The 21,439-nt window shown below is 34.3% G+C and overlaps 1 protein-coding gene across 10 annotated transcripts in view; it reads right to left on the reverse strand.

Annotated features, from left to right (window-relative positions):
* Positions 1-21,439, reverse strand: part of SETDB2 (SET domain bifurcated histone lysine methyltransferase 2) — a 90,269-nt gene that overhangs the window by 61,545 nt on the left and 7,285 nt on the right. For all 10 annotated transcript variants that reach the window (XM_054701286.1, XM_037527282.2, XM_054701278.1 and 7 more), the window contains 3 exons: positions 13,151-13,276; positions 11,288-11,353; positions 7,640-7,736 (listed from right to left, as the gene is read on the reverse strand). In XM_054701286.1, coding sequence (XP_054557261.1) covers positions 7,640-7,736; positions 11,288-11,353; positions 13,151-13,276 — 289 coding nt within the window. The remainder of the gene's footprint in view (positions 1-7,639; positions 7,737-11,287; positions 11,354-13,150; positions 13,277-21,439) is intronic.

A 21,439-nucleotide genomic window follows, 5' to 3' on the forward strand; every position in this document is an offset into this window, starting at 1 on the left:
ACACACAATGTTTGACTGTTCATTTACAGTGATGCTATAAGTGGGTTTGGGTGTGTTCAGTCAAATCTATCCATTTAAATCTCCTCATGAATCTTTCACTTAACAGTTTTGGCATGCACTCATGATTATTGTCTAGGACAATATTCAAATTGTAGTGGTGCCAATCCCCAATGGTTTGCTACCAATTCGCAGTAAATAAAAAACTTGAAAAGTTTAGAAGTTTTTATAGTAATTGCTATGTTTTATTGCATTTCACAAGAATACCATTTCTGATTCGTTGATAGAAATGCAAAAATAACCATCTTTTGATTCTATCATTTCTACTGCATTTTCTGCCTAGAATTCTTTTAAAAAGTAATTCTCTCTCGGGCCCCCCCGGTGGCTCAGCGGTTGAGCACTGGGTTGCGAAGCTGCCCGCAGCCTCTGCAGCGCCGGTTTGATCCCCGGCTGCTCCCCGGCCCCCGGAGGAGGGTCCCACATGGCCCGCAGACCTCTCCTGCCGCCCGCTGCTCCCCTCAGCAGTGTACCTCGGTCCTTCTGCCTGCTCTGCTCCCTGCTCTGACTCTGGTGAATTCTCTCATCCTCCCGTGCTTCTGGCAGTACCCAGTGCTTGTATAAATAAATAAAAATAAATCTTTAAAAAAAAAAAAAAAAGGATCAAGGGGAGTTGAGCTACTGTCTCCCTTTAAAAAAAAAAAAAAGTAATTCTCTCACCAATTCTTAGGCTATTCTGAAATAGTTAGTACAGTAACAGCAGGATAAATGCTTGATTTTCCTTTATCTACTAGTATCCAGAATGCTGTGCTGTAATCTAGCAACTACCAACATGACAGATTTTTAAAAATATACTTATTTCTATATATATATATTTTTACAATGTTGTTCATTTTTGTACAATGTTTTATTTCTCCTCTCTGATATAATCCCCATAAAATTTCCACCACCAAGTCACTGTCACCATAGTGACTGACTTTTTAAGTGGTATTATGAACCCACTGTTTTTTTTCTTAATATATTTAATAGTTAAATCAATCACAGTGATTTCTTTTGATGTTCACCAATGTGCCATTTTTGGCTCCTTTGAGTTCTGTGAAACTTGCTCCTTGTATTTGATAGTTTTTTTGCATAGTCACAAGTCTAAGGGACTAATTTAATGAGAAATGACATTTAGAGATCACAATTATGTTGCTAGGAGGTACACACATTTTAATCAAGCTTTCCAAAAATGATAGACCAATTTCATATGCACAAGTATCTATGAATGTTGTTCTAACAGAATCTTATTTATAAATTTTTAATTTATTTGATAGATGAAACAAAAAGTATTTTATTATCTCTTAAATTTGTTTTTCTCTACCTTATAGGGAGCTTAAGCATAATTTTATGTCTACAGGTCTTTTTTTTTCCTTTGATGAACTCTCTATTTATATGCCTCATCCATTTTCCCACTGGGGGTTTGTTGGTTCCTTCATTCATTCATCAAAGATTTCTTCCATCAAAGATTTCTTGAGTGCCTGCTATATTGCCCAGGTGCTATGGTAACAATGATGAGAGTTCTATGATCTCAAGGAATTACATTCTAGGTAGAAAATGAAGTACTTAGAAAAAAAGTGTAAATAATTTTTTCAATAGACATAATAAATGGAAAGACAAGTAATCATTATTATTTTCTATTTTTTCCCCAGGGTTCTAATTTTGTAATTAATTTTTCTATGGTTTAGAAGTCCAATTTCATCTTGAATCAATTCTGATATACCACAAAAACGTAGCTTAAATTTTCTAAATGAAAAACTTCTTATTCAGTAAACTTCTTATTCAGTAAACTTCAGAGTCATTTGCTTAATAAAGAGTCCTACTTTTGCAGTTTTGACCACTAACTTAATCATCTTCAATGTTCTTAAACAGACATTAACAAGTTCTATTTTTTGGGCTCATTCTGGTTCTTGATGTAACTATCAATTCTTATACCAACATGTTGGTTTTTTTGACTTGATTTAATTAAATAAGTTTTGCTTCAGATTGGTTTCTATGGCATCCTTTTGATTTAATTAAATAAGTTTTGCTTCAGATTGGTTTCTATGGCATCCTTTTTTCCAAATATCATTATTGATTTGTCCTACTTCAACTATGATCTTTTTTGGTTCCAGTTTTGTTTTTCTTGGGGAAGGTGAATATGAAATACTAATTTGTGACTCACAAAGCTCTCCAAATATGAAGGGATTAACTCAGATAGGTAAGTATCTGGGTTATCCTTAGTTCTTTTTGTTTTTTTTTTTAAAGGTTTATTTATTTATTTGTTTGCTTGTTTGTTTATACATACAAGCACTGGGTACAGTCAGAAGCACGGGAGGGTGAGAGAATTTACCAGCGCAGGAAGCAGAGCAGGCAGAAGGACCGAAGTACACTGCTGAGGGGAGCAGCGGGCGGCAGGAGAGGTCTGCGCGACATGCGGGACCCTCCTCCAGTGGCCGGGGAGCAGGCGGGGATCGAACCCGCGTAGCAAGGCTGCGGGCAGCTTCACAACCCAGCGCTCAATTGCTGTGCCACCGGGGAGGCCCTATCCTTAGTTCTTAAGTAATAACTAAAGTTTGTATAGTAGTTTACAGTTTACAATATACTTTAAAATAACTTTCTTATGTGTAGTTAAAAGCTCCAAATTACTCATTGCTAGAATAACATACAATTAGAACTACTGAAGAATAAATCTGACAGAAAACATGCCAGTAAATCTGTATTTTGGAATTCAGGATTTCAAGAAAGTTAAGTATTCTTCTGGTCATTAATTTAATAAAAATTAAGAGGTGTAAGGCTGAAGTTACTGGGCAACATAAAGTTGGCATATTTAAGACTAGTAAACAAGAAGCACAAAACCATGCAAAAGAAAAGTAACTTACTACAAGTCTCAGGTAAAGTAGGCTAATTTCAATCCCATTTTATGGGGGAGAAAGATTTATCTGTCTTTACTGAAATAAAACAAAAGAAAGCCTATTCTATGCATAGTGTTGTAAACCAAGTTACTGGTTCTCAAAAAAAATAATAAAAATGTTTGAGGTAAACAAAGGATAAGTAGGTAAATATGATTATAAGCAGGTAAGTATTTTATCTGGTGTTGTCTGTATATATTAGCCAGTTTTGGGGTAGGTGCTGAGAACAATTTGTATGTGATCTGGGAACTGTTTTGTCATTAGACATCTTGAACTTAAGGCAGAACATGGTTTTAGAGACTGCCAAGTGATTTTCTAGCTTTTGGCAAATCCAAGGTAAAAGTCATTCTATTCTATATGACATCTGAAGGTAAACATTTAAAGAGAAGAATGTATACTATGTTTATTTAAACAGCATAACAGACAGATTTGTTTTCTGTGCAGTCTTTTCCTTTAATCATCTTCTGAAAAATGGCCATTTGAATTTCAGTATACACAAAGCTGCTGGTTGAAGTATTCATATTGGGTTATTTATAATCTCACTAAAGAATTTATATAAAATATAAAAATATATATAATGAAGTGATATATTAGGTTATGTAGTATTTAACCATGAGAACATAAAAACCAACTGATAACAGATGGAGAGAAGTAGAGCTAAGTAATGTGGTCTCTGACCTCAAGTACTGACTTCCCAGTTCCAACTCCGGTGCCTATACAGTCTGCTGTGTTACATTTTATGTTCCTGAACTCCTACATGATTATGTATGTACATATTTAAAAGCAGTCTCCTTTGGGCATTTGTGTTCTGGTCAAGAACAACACGTGGTCTTAGAATTCTTAATTGAGAAAAAAGGAAAATCTTAAGCCTAATTAAACATGTTCCTTCACCTACAAAGATCTAGAAAGTTCAACTCAAAGTTAGGTATGATCTTATAGGCCAAGTCTCTAAGTAGAAATACAGCACAGGAATTGCAATTCAGGAAATGAAATTCTGATTATACAATCACAAGTAATCCTATGAGATGAGAGAGCAGTAAGAGAAACCAACTTAATTATCTGAGAAGCTCAGATTTTCAAAAAGAGTAAGTACAAAAGGAAAAGAGCAATCATGAATGTAACATATTGGTCTTAACATATGAGAGAAGTTATCTCAAGGCTAACTGATAATGGAGAAGAGCTCAAAAATAATTTGCCTTTGTACTGCTCTCAAACTGGAAAGATAATATAAAAATGAAAAGGAGACACTGAGGTATGTGGTAGTTAAAAAGGGGGTGTTAGAAAGCTAGTTTAAGATTTTTAAGCCCAAACAAATTAAATTTCATGGTCTTGAAAAAACCTGAAATATGTAGGAAATGGGAAAAAGCTGCCTGATTTTTTTTAAAAAGGGAAAAAGGGAATATATCAGAAAGTACAGAAAATACAGAGGTATATAATGGTGAGTCAGCCAGATTTTCTTTGGTCCTGTCCTATCCAATATTGTTTTCAGTGACAATAACAAAGACTAGAAAGCTTATTTAATATATTGATCTCAAACAATTTCTAGACCAACCAAGTATGTGGCTTTTATTTTTTTTGCTCTTTTGGCCCTTATTCCCTCATGCTCCCTCTTAACCTCAGAAATCTCATTGTGTATAAGTTCATAATTATTTTGCTCTGTCAATTCATTTGCTATGATTCCTTATTTTACTTACATATATGGAAACATACAACATCTTTATGTATATTTCTGACTTGCTTTACTCACATAATTCCTTGAGCTCCTTCTATACTGCTAAAAACGGTAACATCTTAGCAGTTGAATTAGAGATGAATTGCATTCCATTGTAAACGGGAATTTTTAAAAACAGAATTTCCAACATAGACTACATGGGAAAAGTACAAATTAATCTAATTTTCCTTGTGGATAAGGTTTTTAATAAGGTTTCATAATGATATAGAATGCACATAGAATGCATAATGATACAGAATGCTACAGCAGCAAATCATGATTTCTCAAACTTGTGAGAGAAACGTAATTGGGGCAATGGTAGAAGTAAGTAAATACACAGTTAACAGTACTTCCTGAAGAACAATGAAAAGAGGTATCTAATGGTGAGTAGCCAGGTTTGTCTTTGGTTCTGTTCTATCCAATATTGTTTTCAGTGATTATAATAAAGACTAGAAAGCTTATTTAATGTATTCATATGCGATGAAAAGCTAGAAAGGAAAGAAAATAACAGGTAAGAGATTAAAAATTCAAGAGAATTTTGATAAGCTAGGATAATGAATTTTAAATCAAAAGGGGATGATTAACAGGAAAAACCAACTTTTGCAATTAGGGTTAAAATACCATAGTCTGTATATAAAAGAACAAAACTAGGCTATTATGTCATGCTATACGCAAAAATCAACTCTAAATGGATAAAAGACTTGCATGTAAGGCCTGAAAACATAAAATACACAGAAGAAAACATAGACAAAACACTCTACAATATAAGCTTCAGTGATGTCTTTATGGATTCATCCCCAGCAGCAAGGAAAACAAAAGAGAACATAAACAATTGGAACTACATCAAACTAAAAAACTTCTGCACAGTGAAAGAAATCATAATTAAAACAAAGAGACATCCTACTGAATAGGAGAAAACATTTGCACACCATACATCTGACAAAGGGCTAATGGCAAAGATCTACAAAGAGCTCAAACAACTTAACAAAAAGAAAACAACCCAACCCAATTAGCAGAGGAACTAAACAGGCACTTCTCCAAAGACATACAAATGGCCACAGGCATATGAAATATTCTTCAATGTTTATCATAAGGGAAATGCAAATCAAAATCACAATGAGATACCACTCACACCAATGAGAATGGCCCATATCAAAAAGACCAGAAGCAACAAGTTCTAGCAAGGCTGTGGAGAAAAAGGAATCCCTTTACATTGTTGATAGGAATATAGACTGGTCCCATCCCTACAGAATTAAATTAAAAATGGATTGATCACACAAGCCAGCAATTCCACTTCTAGGTATTTATCCAAAGAATATAAAAACACTCATTTGAAAGGAAACCTGTACTTCCATGTTTATTTCAGCACTATTTACAATGGCCAAGCTATGGAAACATTCTACGTGCCCCCAAATAGATGAGTAGATGAGAAGATGTGGCATATATACAAAATGGAATACCTCAGTGATCAAGAAAAATAAATGTATGTTATTTGCAGCAAAATGGATGGAGCTGGTAGGGATTATGCTAAATAAAATAATCCAAAGTTAGAATGATGAATACTGGTTGGTGTCACTTATATGTGAAATATAGAGGAAAAAAACAAAGGGTTAGACAAAAACAAACTTTAAAACCAAGCTTTGAAAGCCAACCATAGAATTGAGGCATCCAGAGGAGGAAGGGGAGAGGTGAGAACTCTTGGGGAGCTAGCACAATAGACTATGGTAGTGAAGTGGGAGAGCTTATACTTCCAAAATACATAGTGATGTAAATCAATGGCACTTCAATTTAAAAAAGTTTTAAAAAAATTAAAGAAAAATACAATATTTAAATATAAGATGAAGTCGTTTATTTGGCAGTAATTTTTATGAAAAATGTTATTTCAGCAATTTTAAATTACTGAATTTGTTTTAAAGGCAATCAAATTTTATGTTATATTATCAGTTCAGAATTTCTAAAAAACAAATGTTTTCTGAGTTACTGATATGATTGGTTAATAATTTTAAAAGTGTGAACTCAGCTTTCTCTGAGAGCCTTTTAAAATAAGTTCATAAGTCTTTTGGGCTCAAACTGAATTAGCATTTATAATATTTGTAAATATAAATAATGTGAAAATATCTATGTGCAACTCTTGTAAATTCTTTTAGAAAGAAAAAAATTTTACATTTACAATTTTTTTTGGGGGGGGGGTCAATGTAATATGTACCTAAAAGAGAAAATCAATTAAGACAATCAATTTAAGAACTTTCTTTCTGGGGGGCGTTTTTTTAAAAAAAATTCTGTTTCCCACCCTAAACACAAACACTTTCAGAAATTTCCCTTAGCTAGGGATATTAACAAATAACCTACTCCTGGACTATGAATCTTTAATCCCATGTAAAACACTAAAATTTATAGCTTTTAAAGCTTCTGATGGGACAGAACATTTAAAATGTATTCTATGTACTCTTACATCAAATGATTAGTACAGGCATTACCTACTAAAAATAAAGACTGTCAGTTTTCCTTTTATTCAGTTAACCGAGGGAATCTTTACTATAAAGTGAGTGATTAAAAGAAGGTTAGAAAAAGTTTGCCTATTTTCAGAAACTTCCTTATACAAATTTAGATTTACTGTGCATTTAACAAATCAAATTGACACTGAATGAAATACTTTTAACTCTTTTCGATACTCTATTTAAAAAGAAACAATCCAGGAAAAATAATTTTGTAGTTAAACAAAGTAACCTACTTGGTAGATTCAGTACTGTAATAATATACAAGAGACATCTTAAGTTAAATTTTACTAAAAGACTTGATTACCTAGGAATATTAATAAATAACATTACTGGACTGATGAATCTTTAATCTTTAAATTACTAAAATTTATAGCTTTTAAAGCTTGTGATGGAAAAGAATCTTTTAAAATACATTCTATGTATTCTTACATCAAATGATTAGAAAGAGTAAATCTCCATCTGGGTGCAAAAGCATCAACATAAAAAAAATTAACATATATACATACAGATATATATAGTCATCTGGAAAGCAGTCTTTATGTGATGAAGAGGGCAATGAATTTGATTTGTTTTCCTGTACATTCTGGATCACAGACACATGATCTACATAAAAGAAATACAACATGAGTGACAAGTACACCAAGTTAAAAGTCATTCATTATTCTATTTAAATAATATCTTTATTGGTTAAGAGATATATGGAACTCTTAAATCTGCAAACATATTAAGATTTCAAGACAACCAAAAAATAAGATGTAACTATTTTCAAAAATATTAACAAGGTTGGATACTATAAAAACTCAGAAGATATTTCTACTCCAGAAATTTTGGTTTGGCCTGACATCAGAATTAGGTGAACATCAACTATCCCTACTTCCTCTTATATTTTATGAAAAAATAATGTAACACTTGAAGACTATATAAAAAGTTACAAAATGGAAAGTTGATATATTTTTTGTTTTCTGATTGTTCTACTATAATCTGTTTTTGTTTCTCCATTTGTGACTTTTAATTGCTATCTTTCTGCACTTAACCATGTGCTTTAGTGAAGACCACCCTTATTAAAAGGAAAATAAAAGTTTAATAAAAGAATAGTTTAAGCTATAATTCAAGGCTACTCCTTGGCTAACTGGAAAACAAATATCCCTCTTTTAATTCTCAAGGTAAAGAAAGAGGTTTAAAATCTGACATTGATGAGAACTATAATAACTAATTCAAAATTAAATAAACTTTATAAATTACAAACTTAAGAATTTCTGCTTTTTCCCAGCTAATTTCTTGGCATGAGTCCTATAAATCCATATAACAACTATGAATAAAACATATAAACATAGTTAGAAGATTCACTGAAAAACAATCTTATAATTAATTATTGGGAGAAATATTAAGAGTTAATAATGATTAATAAATAATGTTAAATAAATTTCCTTCCAGAAAACAATATCTAAACCTTTGGGGACACAGCAAATATTTATGGACATAAACACAAGCAAGGAAAATAAAGGCAGTAGATGGGGAGTCTAGGCTGAATTTAGAATGGCTCACTTTGACCTCAATATCAAGTTCTTTTGTTTCTCCCAGTCGCAGTGTTCTTTTTAAGTAAATACTCATATAAAACTTTACTACTAGAAAGCTTTTAATGCTTGCATTTACCAACAGTGTCAGTTACACAGCTCCCTAATTATTTACAAACACTGTTGTAGCACTGAAAAACACACTTTTTTTTTTTTTCAAAAAGATCTATTCACTTATACAAGAACCAGGGTATAGGCCAGATGTGTGGGAAGGTGAGAGGACTCACCAGAGAAAGAGGGGGGGGAACAGAACAGGCAGACTGACGAAATACACTGCTAAGGGGAGCAGTGGGCAAGAGAAGAGAAGTCTGCTGCACCATGTGGGACTCTCGCTGGCCGGCCGGGATCGAACTGGCGCTGCAGAGGCTGCGGACAGCCTCACAGTGCGGCGCTCAACTGCCCGCCTGTGCCACCAGGGAGGCCCAATTGGCGCGAGCCATGCTGCTCATGCCCTCTGACAAAGGTCCGTGCATGGGGCAGATGCCTGAAAAGTCAGGAATCTTGATAGCTGACTCCTGCTAAATTCTTATTTGTTTATGGCTAATTTTTCTGCATGTGGCAACTGTTAAGATATACATTTATAAATAAAACTGCAAATGCTGTATGACCAATTACTAAATATCTAATTTGACAACAATGGCACTGAGTGATACAAAAAGTACATTTTTGAGTAGTTAATAATCCTCTGCCTGGAGGCAGTGATTCAGAATTTGGTCTTACAAAAATAAGGGATATGTCACACCTGAAAATTTCTGGGAACTAAAGGCTGTAAACATTCCCGGCCAAGTCTCTGATATAGATTTGTGGTCTTTTAAGGCAAAGGCCATATGAAGGAGGATAACTTTTTTGCTATTAAGTTAAAGATAGTAGTTAGTTGACAAAATAATTAGAAGAGTGACAATTAAAAATACTGTTTTAAGTAATTAATAGAGTTTCACTTGTTCTTTGTAGTTTGAGGTCAGAGAAATGTCAGTGCAGCTTATGCGGCACTGGGATTCTTTGGGTTTCTGATTTTTTAATGATTTACTATTTTCTATAAAATTAGAATTATGTGACAGATTAGTTATAGGAGTAAGAAGTTTTTTATTTTAGCGGCAATTATGTTTTTAATAAGATTAGGAAATTTTATAAAGTTTGATCAATTAGTAACTTAGTATTTATAAGGAAGTCAGCTTTTAGTCATACAAGTTTGGTTGTTTGCTGGTTTTAATATTAACAGAACAATTACTGGGTGGTGGAAAATAAATGATTGTTATGGGGACATTTTGTGTGGTAACTGCATTTATAGAACAATGTAAGAATGATTGTTATCACCACGGCAAGGGATGGAAGAACCCCAGGCTGGTTTCAATAATTATTATCACCTTTGCAAGAGGTCAAGAGACCCCAGGTTGACTTTGAAAAAATGCCACAATTGTTAGTTTTTCACTTGAAAGCACAACGCTTATGTACTGCCACTTGCTTGAAATACATAAATAAAGTACTGCTGAGACCCTCAGCAGGATGATACTTACACCCTGATCAAGTGTCAGTGTCTCCTCATTCCCTTTCCCGTCACCCCCTCAGATTCGTCTACGCTGTCTCGTCCTTGCAGGAACCCCTGACACGACAGTTTGCTGGAGCTGGCTTCCAGCACCCAACATACACTTACATTTTGACAAACCATTACCTTTCAAATGATCTATATAAAAATATTTATCAACATTCAGTATTTCGATTTTTGAAATTAACTCATTTTCTTTCAATGGGAAATAAGATTGTTTCAGAAAGAACAAAAGCAGTTAGAATTAGTTGCTCTTACCACTGCCTGCATTGAAAAGGCTCTTACACAAAATTGCTGTATGGCCCCAAATGCTATTAAAAGGTACTGAAAAAATAGACTTAAAAAAATACTCTTTTAAAGCCACACAATAACTACTGAAGTTGAGGATACTTTTGAGCAACAAAAGGTTTCTTTAAAATAAACTAATGATGCTAATCTATATTTTCAGATATTAAAATTTTAAGGCTCCAAATAATGACTGTTAAAATTATTACAATTTGCTATAGTACTATCAGTTAAAACCTAGTAAATTTATTTCCCTAACACTTCAGCAAATTAGTGATAGACTAAGGTTTATGGGGTAGTGATTCTGATAGATTTTTAATTTCCTTTTTTCTAGTCCTGGTGTATCATCTCTGATCAGTTCCTTCCAAAATGTATCTGTTTATATAGTTGGAAGACTGATGATCTAATAAAAATGTGGAAATTAAATATTTCCACCAGAATTTTTTTCAGTCTTGTTCTTTATGAAAGCAGGTTTACAGTGGTTTTGAGTCTTAGAATTCTATTTGTCCTTTTTAGACGATTTTTCAAAAAAGAAAGATTTGCTCATTCCTTCCTGAGGAAGCTTTAGTAGGGTATGTATTACTTATCTCTGGATGGCTGGTATTTTTCAGTTGAGAAACATTGATATAACTTGCAAATATAGATCTTACATTTATCTTACTTTTAGTTAACCTGACATAATCAAGGCTGGCCTGCTAGGAATCAAGAAAATACCAGAGAATACTCTAGATTGGGATTAGAAATGTACATACCCTTTATCAATGTTGAATTGTTACTTATAGCGGCTTCATTCACTAGAATCATTGCTTGAATGTATTCTGTTAAGGAAAGGAATAAAGAATGAAAACAATCAATAGCAGCATCACCTTTATTCATGGTGTGCTAAAAAATTTACATACTTTATCTCATTTAATCTTTACAACACTTGGGGCCTCCCTGATGGTGCAAGGGGTTAAGCACAGCACTGTGAAGCAATCCACAGCCTCTGCAGCGTAAGTTCAATCCCCGGAAGGCCAGAGAGCAACCCACATGGTGCAGCAGACCTCTCCTGTCTCACCCGCTGTTCCCATCAGCAGTGTATTTCAGTCAGTCTGCCTGTTCTGTTTCCCATTCTGTCTCTGGTGAATCCTCTCATCCCCCGCATCTCCGGCCTATATCCCAGACATAATACTCGCATACATAAATAAATCTTAATTTATTTATGTATGCATAAATAAATCTTAAAAAAAAATCTTTACCACTCCTAGGAGTTTCATATGGTTATCTGCATTAGAGACAAAGAATTTGAGACTCAGAAGTCGAGCTATTTATTCCATGTCATTCAGTGAGGAGTGGAATGGAGTCAAATCTAGATATATATCTTACTCATGAAGGAATATTAAAATGAAAGCGAGTACTAAATGTTTGGACAAGTGCATCACAGACTAAGGTCAAAAGAACATTCAAAAAGTACTAAAAGCAGTGGGGGGGAGGGGAAATAAGTAATAGTCTGGCGGAAATTTTGCTTGAAAACCACGTCCTGATAGAATGAAGTTTTCCATACAAAAAAAGTCTTATGTTTTACAACCAACCAGGCTTGCAAACAAATAGAAAAAATAAAAACTTAGATGGCTGAACTCATTGCTATAAAAAATGTAAGTTTTGCTTCCAGAAGAGTACTCAGGTCATTTCTGTTTAAAGCAGGCAACAGATAAGTTACATAGAAGAAAATAACAGAGAATTAGTGCCTTTAGGCAGAGTCTGCAGCGATACCAGTAAACCATAAAAAAAAAAAGTTGGTTGTGAAGAACTCAGCACACCATTATTCGAAACTTCTATTGCTGCCTCTAGTGGAAGCGAAAACAGTGGGATGATTATTCAGATCTAAATATCCACAAAAAGACAACTTTTTTATGATCTAGTTCTCAAATTTCTCACAAATATTGCACTGGCCACAGACATAAAAGCCCCCTAAATGTAAACAATGTATTCCTCTTGACATATACATGTTAGATTACCAGATACTCCCTTCAAATCAAGTGCTTTGTTACATTAATGTAATTTTTTTTTTGACTTTGACAATTCACATAAACTGTAATCTACCTCAGGAGGGCAGGCACAGAAACCCTAGGCAAGTCTTCACCTGCGACTCAGGAAAAAGATCTTTTATTCATTTTTCTCATCACCATGGTGATCACTGAGTTTCACACACTTTTGTATTAAAAAAAAAAATTACTTGTCTCTAGATGATGTAGTAATAGGTAATTTTTGTTATATTTTTTTGTATGTACCCAATGTTGTACAATGAGTAGACAAGAGCTTGGCAATACTGCACCCACAAAGAAAAAGATACAAAGGAAAAAAAAAAAGATAACATGAGCAGGTTAGCCCAAGATAAAAAGAGGTCAATTCAGTAGCTATTATTCAAAGCAATCATCTTTACCCACTTTTGCAAAATATCCATGTGTAATATAAAGTTTTTATAGAAGCAGAGCGTTTAAAAAAAATGTACAACTGATGACAGATTCTTAGTTAACAAATTATTTGACTTTTAAAATAAAAAGAACTGGAGATAGAATTACACTGTTTTGACAGTGGATAATGTTTAGCCACTGAAAGATTTTATATCTTCATACCTTTATTTGTTGCAGATCCATCTTTGATCTTTTGTTTCAGTGATTGCAGCACATTTTGCACTTGTTCAAATGTGAAGTCTATTTTTCCATCATCTTCCAGCTCCATCCAAAAAGTTTTTGCATCACCTAAGATAAAAGTAAGTGAATAGCTTAAGAGCTAAATAAAAATAAACAGGAACATGTTATAGAAAATCTGTTCAGTTTCTAAATTAAATCTAGGCTTAATAGGTTTATTACTTTCTTTGGGAAAAAAATATTTTTTCTCTGTTTCTTTGCAAAATATGGAAACAAAGACTATGATGTGTCACACTTATTTCTGATTATTTAAAAAATATGTTGAAAGCTTCAGCAAGACTGTCTCTTAACTGGCAAACAGAAAGATTGATTTCATTTTAGAATGACAGTGGGTATATATGCAGACACATGCATTTAAAAAACCTCAGGGCTATACCTTCCATCAAGTATGAATGTGGACAGTTTCATAATGAAACAGCTGGTGAAAAAACTAAATGCCCAAGTAAGTGCTTTTTAAAAGAACATATTTTAGAAGCAAAATGTTTGCTTCATTGCATGAAGCAAAATGTTTACAGTTTTGGACCTCCCCTGGTGGTATGGTGGTGCAGTGGTTGAGCGCTGGGCTGCGAGGCTGCCCGCAGCCTCTGCAGCGCTGGTTCATTCCCCAGCTGCCAGCGAGGGTCCCACAAAAAAAAAAAAAAAAAAAATTTACAGTTTTTACAAAGTTATATAGATGAACCAACATTTCAGATGTTCAACAAGCCCTTAATCATAAATTTCCTGGATAAAGAATCATTTCAGAGCTGAAAACACCAATGTGGAAAGGCAATTAAAACAAAGAGGCCAAAGTCAATTCTCACGCATCATGTTTAAATGTAAAAATAAATCTAAAATGTTAAACACAAATATTTACAAAATGTTAAAATGCAAAAAACACATATCGTAAGCTAAAGAGGATAGAGGTTGAAATTTAGAAAGGTCACTTGAGAAACCACTGGATTAATGAGCAAAGTGCTTATAGTAAGTTTATTAAAAATACCTTTTTTCCTAATAAATTAAACCAAGAACTGGAGAGTTTGGCAATAGTGAGAATATTGAGGCTCACACCTTAGTCCCAACTCTCCCAGGCAAAGTTGCTTTAACCCAAAGGGGATTTCTGGCTAATTGCTGCTACCATAGCATTCTCAGCAGGGATATTGTTTCCTTGTTAACACTTTGACCTGATGTGTATCACACAAGACTAAGCCTACACTTAATTCCCCATACACAGCTCAGGTAAATTTTCAACATTTGAAACAAATGAAGTGTGAGAAGACTAAAAAGATACTTTAAAGGCAGGGAGGCCATGACATGGAGGGTTGTGTGTGCCATGCTACAGAATTTCATTTTTATATGGAAGGCTATAAGGAGCCACTCAAGAGGTTTAATCACCTTGTGATGTGATGAGATTTGCTTTTTAGGTCACTCAGGTAGCAGTGGGAACAGGGAGAACTCAGTAATGATTTCGAAGCTTCTAACTCATGCAACAAGGTGTACAGTAATTGGTATTCATTGACACAGGAAACAAAAATAAAGGGACAAGTGAGAAATTTTAGGGCAAGTGAACTGGAAACACAGGTTCCAGAGTAAGACCAAGTGCAGACAGACACATAGCAATTAGCAAAAAATCATGGTGTACAATTTAGGCAATACAGTGTCAGGCAAAAGGAATTAATCTTTGTGGAATTTTAGAGATCATTCAAGTAAGTGGAGGAATCAGGGCTTTCCCAGAATCTATAAAATCATTATGTTTTTCAGATAGATGAGCAAGAAAATCATTGCTTTCAAGAAAAATTATCTGTGAAAGCACCTAATTGTTACCATGTTTCTTTTCATGGAGCCAATATTCCATACTAAGGATTTATTTTAATTTGAGGTAGAGATTTAGATGGGAAGGATTCTGAAAGGCATGTAGAAATAGCTATTATCAGCATTATAATCTTGTGGAATCATACACAATTCTCTTCCAGTATGAGAAAATCAGCAGTGATGCTGAAAGACAGTAAACAGGACTTAACTGATTTTGTTTTTCAGTGACTACCATTTACTTAATGACAAAACATGATATCACATTATTTAATAGCACATACTTAAAATGAATTATTTGCAAAGCAACAGGATAAATGTTAGTCTTAGAATGGATCAACAGTTAGGACACAGACAAATTAATAAAGTCAATCAGAAAATACTAAAACTATCTGCTGCACAATAAATGAATATAACTAAAAAATTAATACTTATTTGTTGAGTATTAAATATCTTGTTCCTATGACCTTATCTTCTTCTTTATAATCTTTATTGTCTTGTACTATTAGGTTTAATTTTCATATCTAAATGGCTCTTGTTCCTTATGTTTTCCCTCTTAATCATTTTTCTGTCTTTTTGCTATGGAAACTATCCACAGTAATAGCGAGAAAGTGGTAATATAAATGATAAATGAGATTACTTAGTAGATTCAGTTAATAACTTTTTTGAACAGAGACTAAAATATAAGGGGAAATATTTGAGTGACTTTCATTTCAACTATATATAGTATAGATGGTTACTACAATATAAACAATTTTAGTCTCTTGCTCCTTTCTTTTGTATTGTATGTACACTCATGATTTACTATAAATAATCCTGTATATTTCATGAGCAGATCCTTACAAGTTATACAGAAGAAGGTAACTGTAATGATAATCAAATCAGTATGTACTAGTATTACTGCTATGTGCCTCCTGGAATGAAGAACACCATCTGCTAACTCAGCTGTCTGTCCAAACTTGCTTCTTTACTTAGATAGATATGGCAATTTATTGCCAAGAACATAATGATAAAACAAGAGGCATAACAGCTTGTAAAGACAAATTACATAGCTACATATCTTCCAATCTTATTTGAGATATAATCTTTGTAAACAGGTAATGCTCATGAATCACAATGACCTGAATTCATTTATGAGATGAATATCTATGGACTACTTACCAAATACACTGTTAGTGGTATACAAATATATCACCAGGAAATCCTAGCTAGAGCAATTAGGCAAGAAAAAAACATATAAGGAATCCAAATAGGGAAAGAAAAAGTAAAACTATGACTATTCATGGACAATATGATAAATATATAGAGAACCCTTAAAACTCATAGAAAAACTAACACAATAAACCAGTTGAGTAAAGTAGCAGGTTACAAAATCAACACACAAAAATCAGTAGCTTTCCTACATGCAAACAATATATCTGAAGAAGAAATCAAGAAAACCATCCCATTGACAACTGTACCAAAAAAAATTAAAATGCCTGGGAATAAACCTCACAAAGGAGGTGAAAGACCTACACAAAGAAAATTACAAACCACTGATAAAAGAAATATAAGATACAAAGAAATGGAAAGACATTCCCTGCTCATGGATTGGCAGAATTAACATTATCAAAATGGCCATTCTACCAAAAGCAATTTATAGATTCAATGCAATTCCAATAAAAATCTCAATGGCATTCTTCAAAGAAACAGAACATTTATGAAATTCATATGGAACCACAAAAAAACCTTGAATAGCCAAAGTGCTCCCAACTAGAAACAGGAAAAATGGGGCCTCTCTGGTAGCGCAAGGGGTTAAGATACAACCTACCAGGTTATCCACAGCCACTACAGCATGAGTTCAATTCCAGGCCGGGGAGCTACCCACATGGTGCCGCAGACCTCTCTGACTTGCCTGCTGTGTTCCTCAGCAGTATATTTCAGTAGATCTGCCTATTCTGCTCCCCACTCTGTCTCTGGTGAATCCTCTCACGCCCCCATATCTCTGGCCTGTAACCCAATTCTTGTATGCATAAATAAATCTTTATAAAAACTAAAACAACAAATGATGGTGAGGATGTGGAGAAAAAGGAACACTTTTACATTGCTGGTGGGAGTACAAACTGGTCCAATCACCACGGAAAGCCATGTGGAGGACCTTAAGTTTCTAAAAGTGCTTCTACCATATGACCCAGCAATTCCACTCTTAGGAATTTACCCATAGGACATAAAAACGTTAATTCAAAGGATACATGCACTCCTATGTTCACTGCAGCACTATTTAAAATAGCACTATTTAAATACGGAAACAACCTAGATGCCCTAAAACACATAACTGGGTTAAGTTGTAATTTACATACATAATAGAATATTATATACACAATAGAATACTACTCAACAATCAAAAAAGATAAACTTATGCCATTCACAGCAACCTGGATGGAGCTAGAAGGAATTATGCTCAGTGAAATAAGTCAGAAGGAAAAAGAAAAATATAGGATGGTTTCACTTATAGGAGGAACAGGGAAGCCATACAAAGGCTCAGGAAATAAAAAAGACAAAACTAGCAGTCGAACTATAAATTGGAGACATAATCAGGGAGGGTGAGGGAAAGGGATCAAAATGGGAGGGAAGAGCACAAGAATGTATGGTGATGGTTCACTGTGTCTTGGTGGGGGAATTTCATGGGGACAACACCTGAGAGGAGAAAACAAACACTGTACAAAAATGAACAATGATGTAAAAATATAAATAAAAACAACTCTCTCTCCCCTTCCTGGGGGAACATCAAATATTGGCTTAGAGAATCTCTATGACATCTTTGAGCCTGTGATCAGTAAAGCATGTTCTATGAACCTTTGGGAGAGGTCCACATCCTTTCAGAGGATATGTTAAATCAAACTATTTTAAGAACACAAAGACAGTGTGTTTTTTCCTGTATTATATTAATTGATAATATAACAGCATAGGTGAGTTAAAAAGCATAGGTGGTATCTTAGTATGAATCAAGGCAGTGGCACCAAACTACCAGTAAGTCATTATATTCTTCACCATCAATTTCACTTAAAAATGTCCTTGATAGGGGCCTCCCTTGTGGCCTCGGGGTTAAGTCTCAATGTTATCACTAGAGCCTGAGTTTGATCCCTGACCAGGGAACTAGTCCACATATGGTGCAGCAGACCTCTCCTGTATTGTACACTGCTCCCCTTAGCAATTTATTTCAATAAATCTGCCTGTTCTGCTCCCCATTCTGTCTCTGGTGAATCCTCTCACTCCCTACCCCCCGGTCTACACCTCAGTTCTTCTATACAAAAATAAAAATTTAAAAAAAGTCCTTAATAAAGTAATATAAATGATTACCACAGTACAATGCATATCTGAAGGTAAAGTACTAATGAATTATAAGCTAAAGTAGCTACTTTTTTAAAATGGAAAAGTTTTTTAATTCAAAGATCCATTAACAAAAATTACAGGTTTAAGACTTGGATGTTAGTCATATATTTTCTCAACCTATCAGTTGAGGGAAAAACCGATAGCATTTGTTGAGGAAATTCAAGTTACCCAGTAAAAACTGGAAATTTGAAAACCCTGCATCTGCCACTTTGGATGAGATTGGTAGCAATATCAACAAACGTGATTTTTAAATATTGTATGATAAAATGTGTCAACACTGAGAAAATCTGCACAATTCATTGAACTGGTATGCAGCAGGTGGCCAAAGCATGTTATTAAATCACCCATGCGCAAGCAAAAGAGACAATAACCAAAACAAAGAGAAACCCCACCGACTAGGTGAACATTTTTGCACACAACACTAATGATAAAGGACTGATCACAAAAATCTCCAAAGAGCTGATGAGACTCAACAACAACAAAGAAAATAATCCAGTCAAAAAATGGGCAGAAGAGCTAAAAAGAAACTTCTCTGAAGAAGAAATGCAAATGGCCAACAGGCATATGAAAAAATGTTCAACATCACTTGTAATCAGGGAAATGCAAATCAAAACTATAATGAGATACCATCTTACACCAGTGAGAATGGCACATATTAAAAAAACTAGCAACAACAAATGTTGGCGAGGATGTGGAGAAAAAGGAACTCTCCTGCACTGTTGGTGGGAGTGCAAACTGGTCCAACCACTATGGAGAGCTGTGTGGAGATTTCTTGACCTACTAAACATAGAGCTTCCATATGATCCAGCAATTCCACTCCTGGGTATTAAACCAAAGGACACAGAAACATCAATTCCAAAGAACACCTGCACCCCTATGTTTATAGCAGCACTGTTTACAATAGCTAAGCTTTGGAAACAACCCAAATGCCCAAAAATAGATGACTGGATCAAGAAGATGTGGTACATATACACCATGGAATATTACTCAGCATTCAAAAAAGATAAACACACGCAATTTGCAGCAACATGGATGGTGCTGGAAAAGATCATGCTCAGTGAAATAAGCCAGAAAGAAAAAGAAAAATACCGGATGGTCTCACTCATAGCAGGAATCTAGAAAACTTAAATAAGGGACCAGGAAAATGAATAACTATAAGAAAGTAAAAATCAAAATCAACAAACAACTATGAACCAGAGACACTCTATGGGGGGTGGGAGGCAGGGAGGGGAGGGATTGGGGTCAAAACAAAGGGGTCACAATTGTATGGGGAATTAAAGAAAAAAGTGAAAGTAATAGTAAAAAAAAAAAAGTTAAGTTTTACCAAAGGTCTTTTAAAACTTCAAATCTAAAAAAATAAAATAAAATAAAATAAATCACCCATGTGCAAAAGACCCAAAGGTCAAGACAGATCAGTGCATTTTAATGAAAGTGTGAAAAAAAAAACTCACTGATGTTGAATTCAGAATCCACACTGTAATGAATCTTGAAGGAATGACTACTTGTTAAGTTCTGTAGTTGTATCAAAGACAAATATCCACAATTATCTGAAAGGCTATTAAAATATTCTTCCCCGTTCTAAGTTCTTGTTTGTGTGAAGCTTCATTTTCTTTATATAACCAAAGCAACATGACAATAGTGGAATGTGAAAGCAGATATGAGAATTTATCTTTTATTAAACCAACTGTTAGATTTGTAAAATGTAAAATGTTCTAATTTTTGTTTTAAAAAAAGCAATTTCTCACAAAAGAGTAACATGTTGAGTCTGATACTTTAAAAAAAAAATAAGCCAATTAACATTTTGAAATTGCGTTCTTAGTTTCAATTTCTAATACTGTAAACGTGAACAGAGAGTATCCATAAGAACAAATTGTTAGATACATTTAAGAGTAAAAAATAGATACTTTTAAGAGTGTAAATTAATTGAGACCAAACTAAAGTTTGATAAGTGACCTAGACAACAGTCCAGTGAAATCAGTACTACGATCTGTGTAACAATCCATATATTACAACAGTATTAAAGGGCGTGGATATTGTTCTGTATGATACTCATGCTGTACACCTGACATCATGCATTTGTCAAACCCACAGCACTTTAAAGCAAAGAGTGAACCTTAACGAACGGAAATTTTAAGATATCATTTAAGAGGTCAGGGATCCCAGGAAAGAATGTAAGCTATGACAAAGAATCTAATAGTATTACAAATGTACATAAAACCTCACTGAAGGGGTGAGTAGAAAAGGTGCTAACCTAAATAACTTTGGAAATAAGTGGAGTCTGTAAGACTAAAGGCAAAAGAACTGTGCATAAGCATTGTGACTTCCCACCTTATACTACTATACATATAATGGAATTGAGCAGTTAAATAATAACAGATGTGGGCAGTCACATTTCATAGTGTTGGAGTGGGAGCATAGAGATAAACTAGGAAAATAGGCCAGAATGACCCATGAATTTTAGAGTTGGAAACATCAGTATAAACTCACGCTTAGCTTAATATAGATGGTTACATGAAGAAATATTTATAGGCATGTGTATATAAAGGTTAGTATACACATACATTTCCTAGCTATATTAGTTGAGAGGGCAACTGACATCCCAGTGACAATAAGCACACCTATTGCCCACATCTTGGTTTCTAATTCATTCTCCAATAAAAGGAATCAGGACCCATTCAAGGAAAGACTGATTTGGGGCCTCCCTGGTAGCACAAAAGGTTAAGCACAGCATTGTGAAGCTATCTGCAGCTTCTGCAGCATGAGTTCGATCACTGGTTGGCCAGGGAGCTACCCACATGGCGCAACAGACCTCTCCTGTCTTGCCCAGTGCTCCCCTTAACAGTGTATTTCAGTCAGTCTGACTGTTCTGTTCCCCACTCTGTCTCTGGTGAATCCTCTTACCCCCGCACCTTTTGGGCGGTACCCCAGTTCTTGTATGCATAAATAAATAAATCTTTAAAAACAAAAAATGAATGCTTCTAGGATTGAAACAGGACATATGTCAGATGAACCTGGAACATCTTCTAGTATCAGAAGAAGAGAAAGTTCTATAAAAAT

The sequence above is a fragment of the Talpa occidentalis genome, unplaced genomic scaffold (assembly GCF_014898055.3).
Source record: "Talpa occidentalis isolate TD23 unplaced genomic scaffold, MPIMG_talOcc4v2.1 talOcc4.5, whole genome shotgun sequence".
Classification (NCBI taxonomy): Eukaryota; Metazoa; Chordata; class Mammalia; order Eulipotyphla; family Talpidae; genus Talpa; species Talpa occidentalis.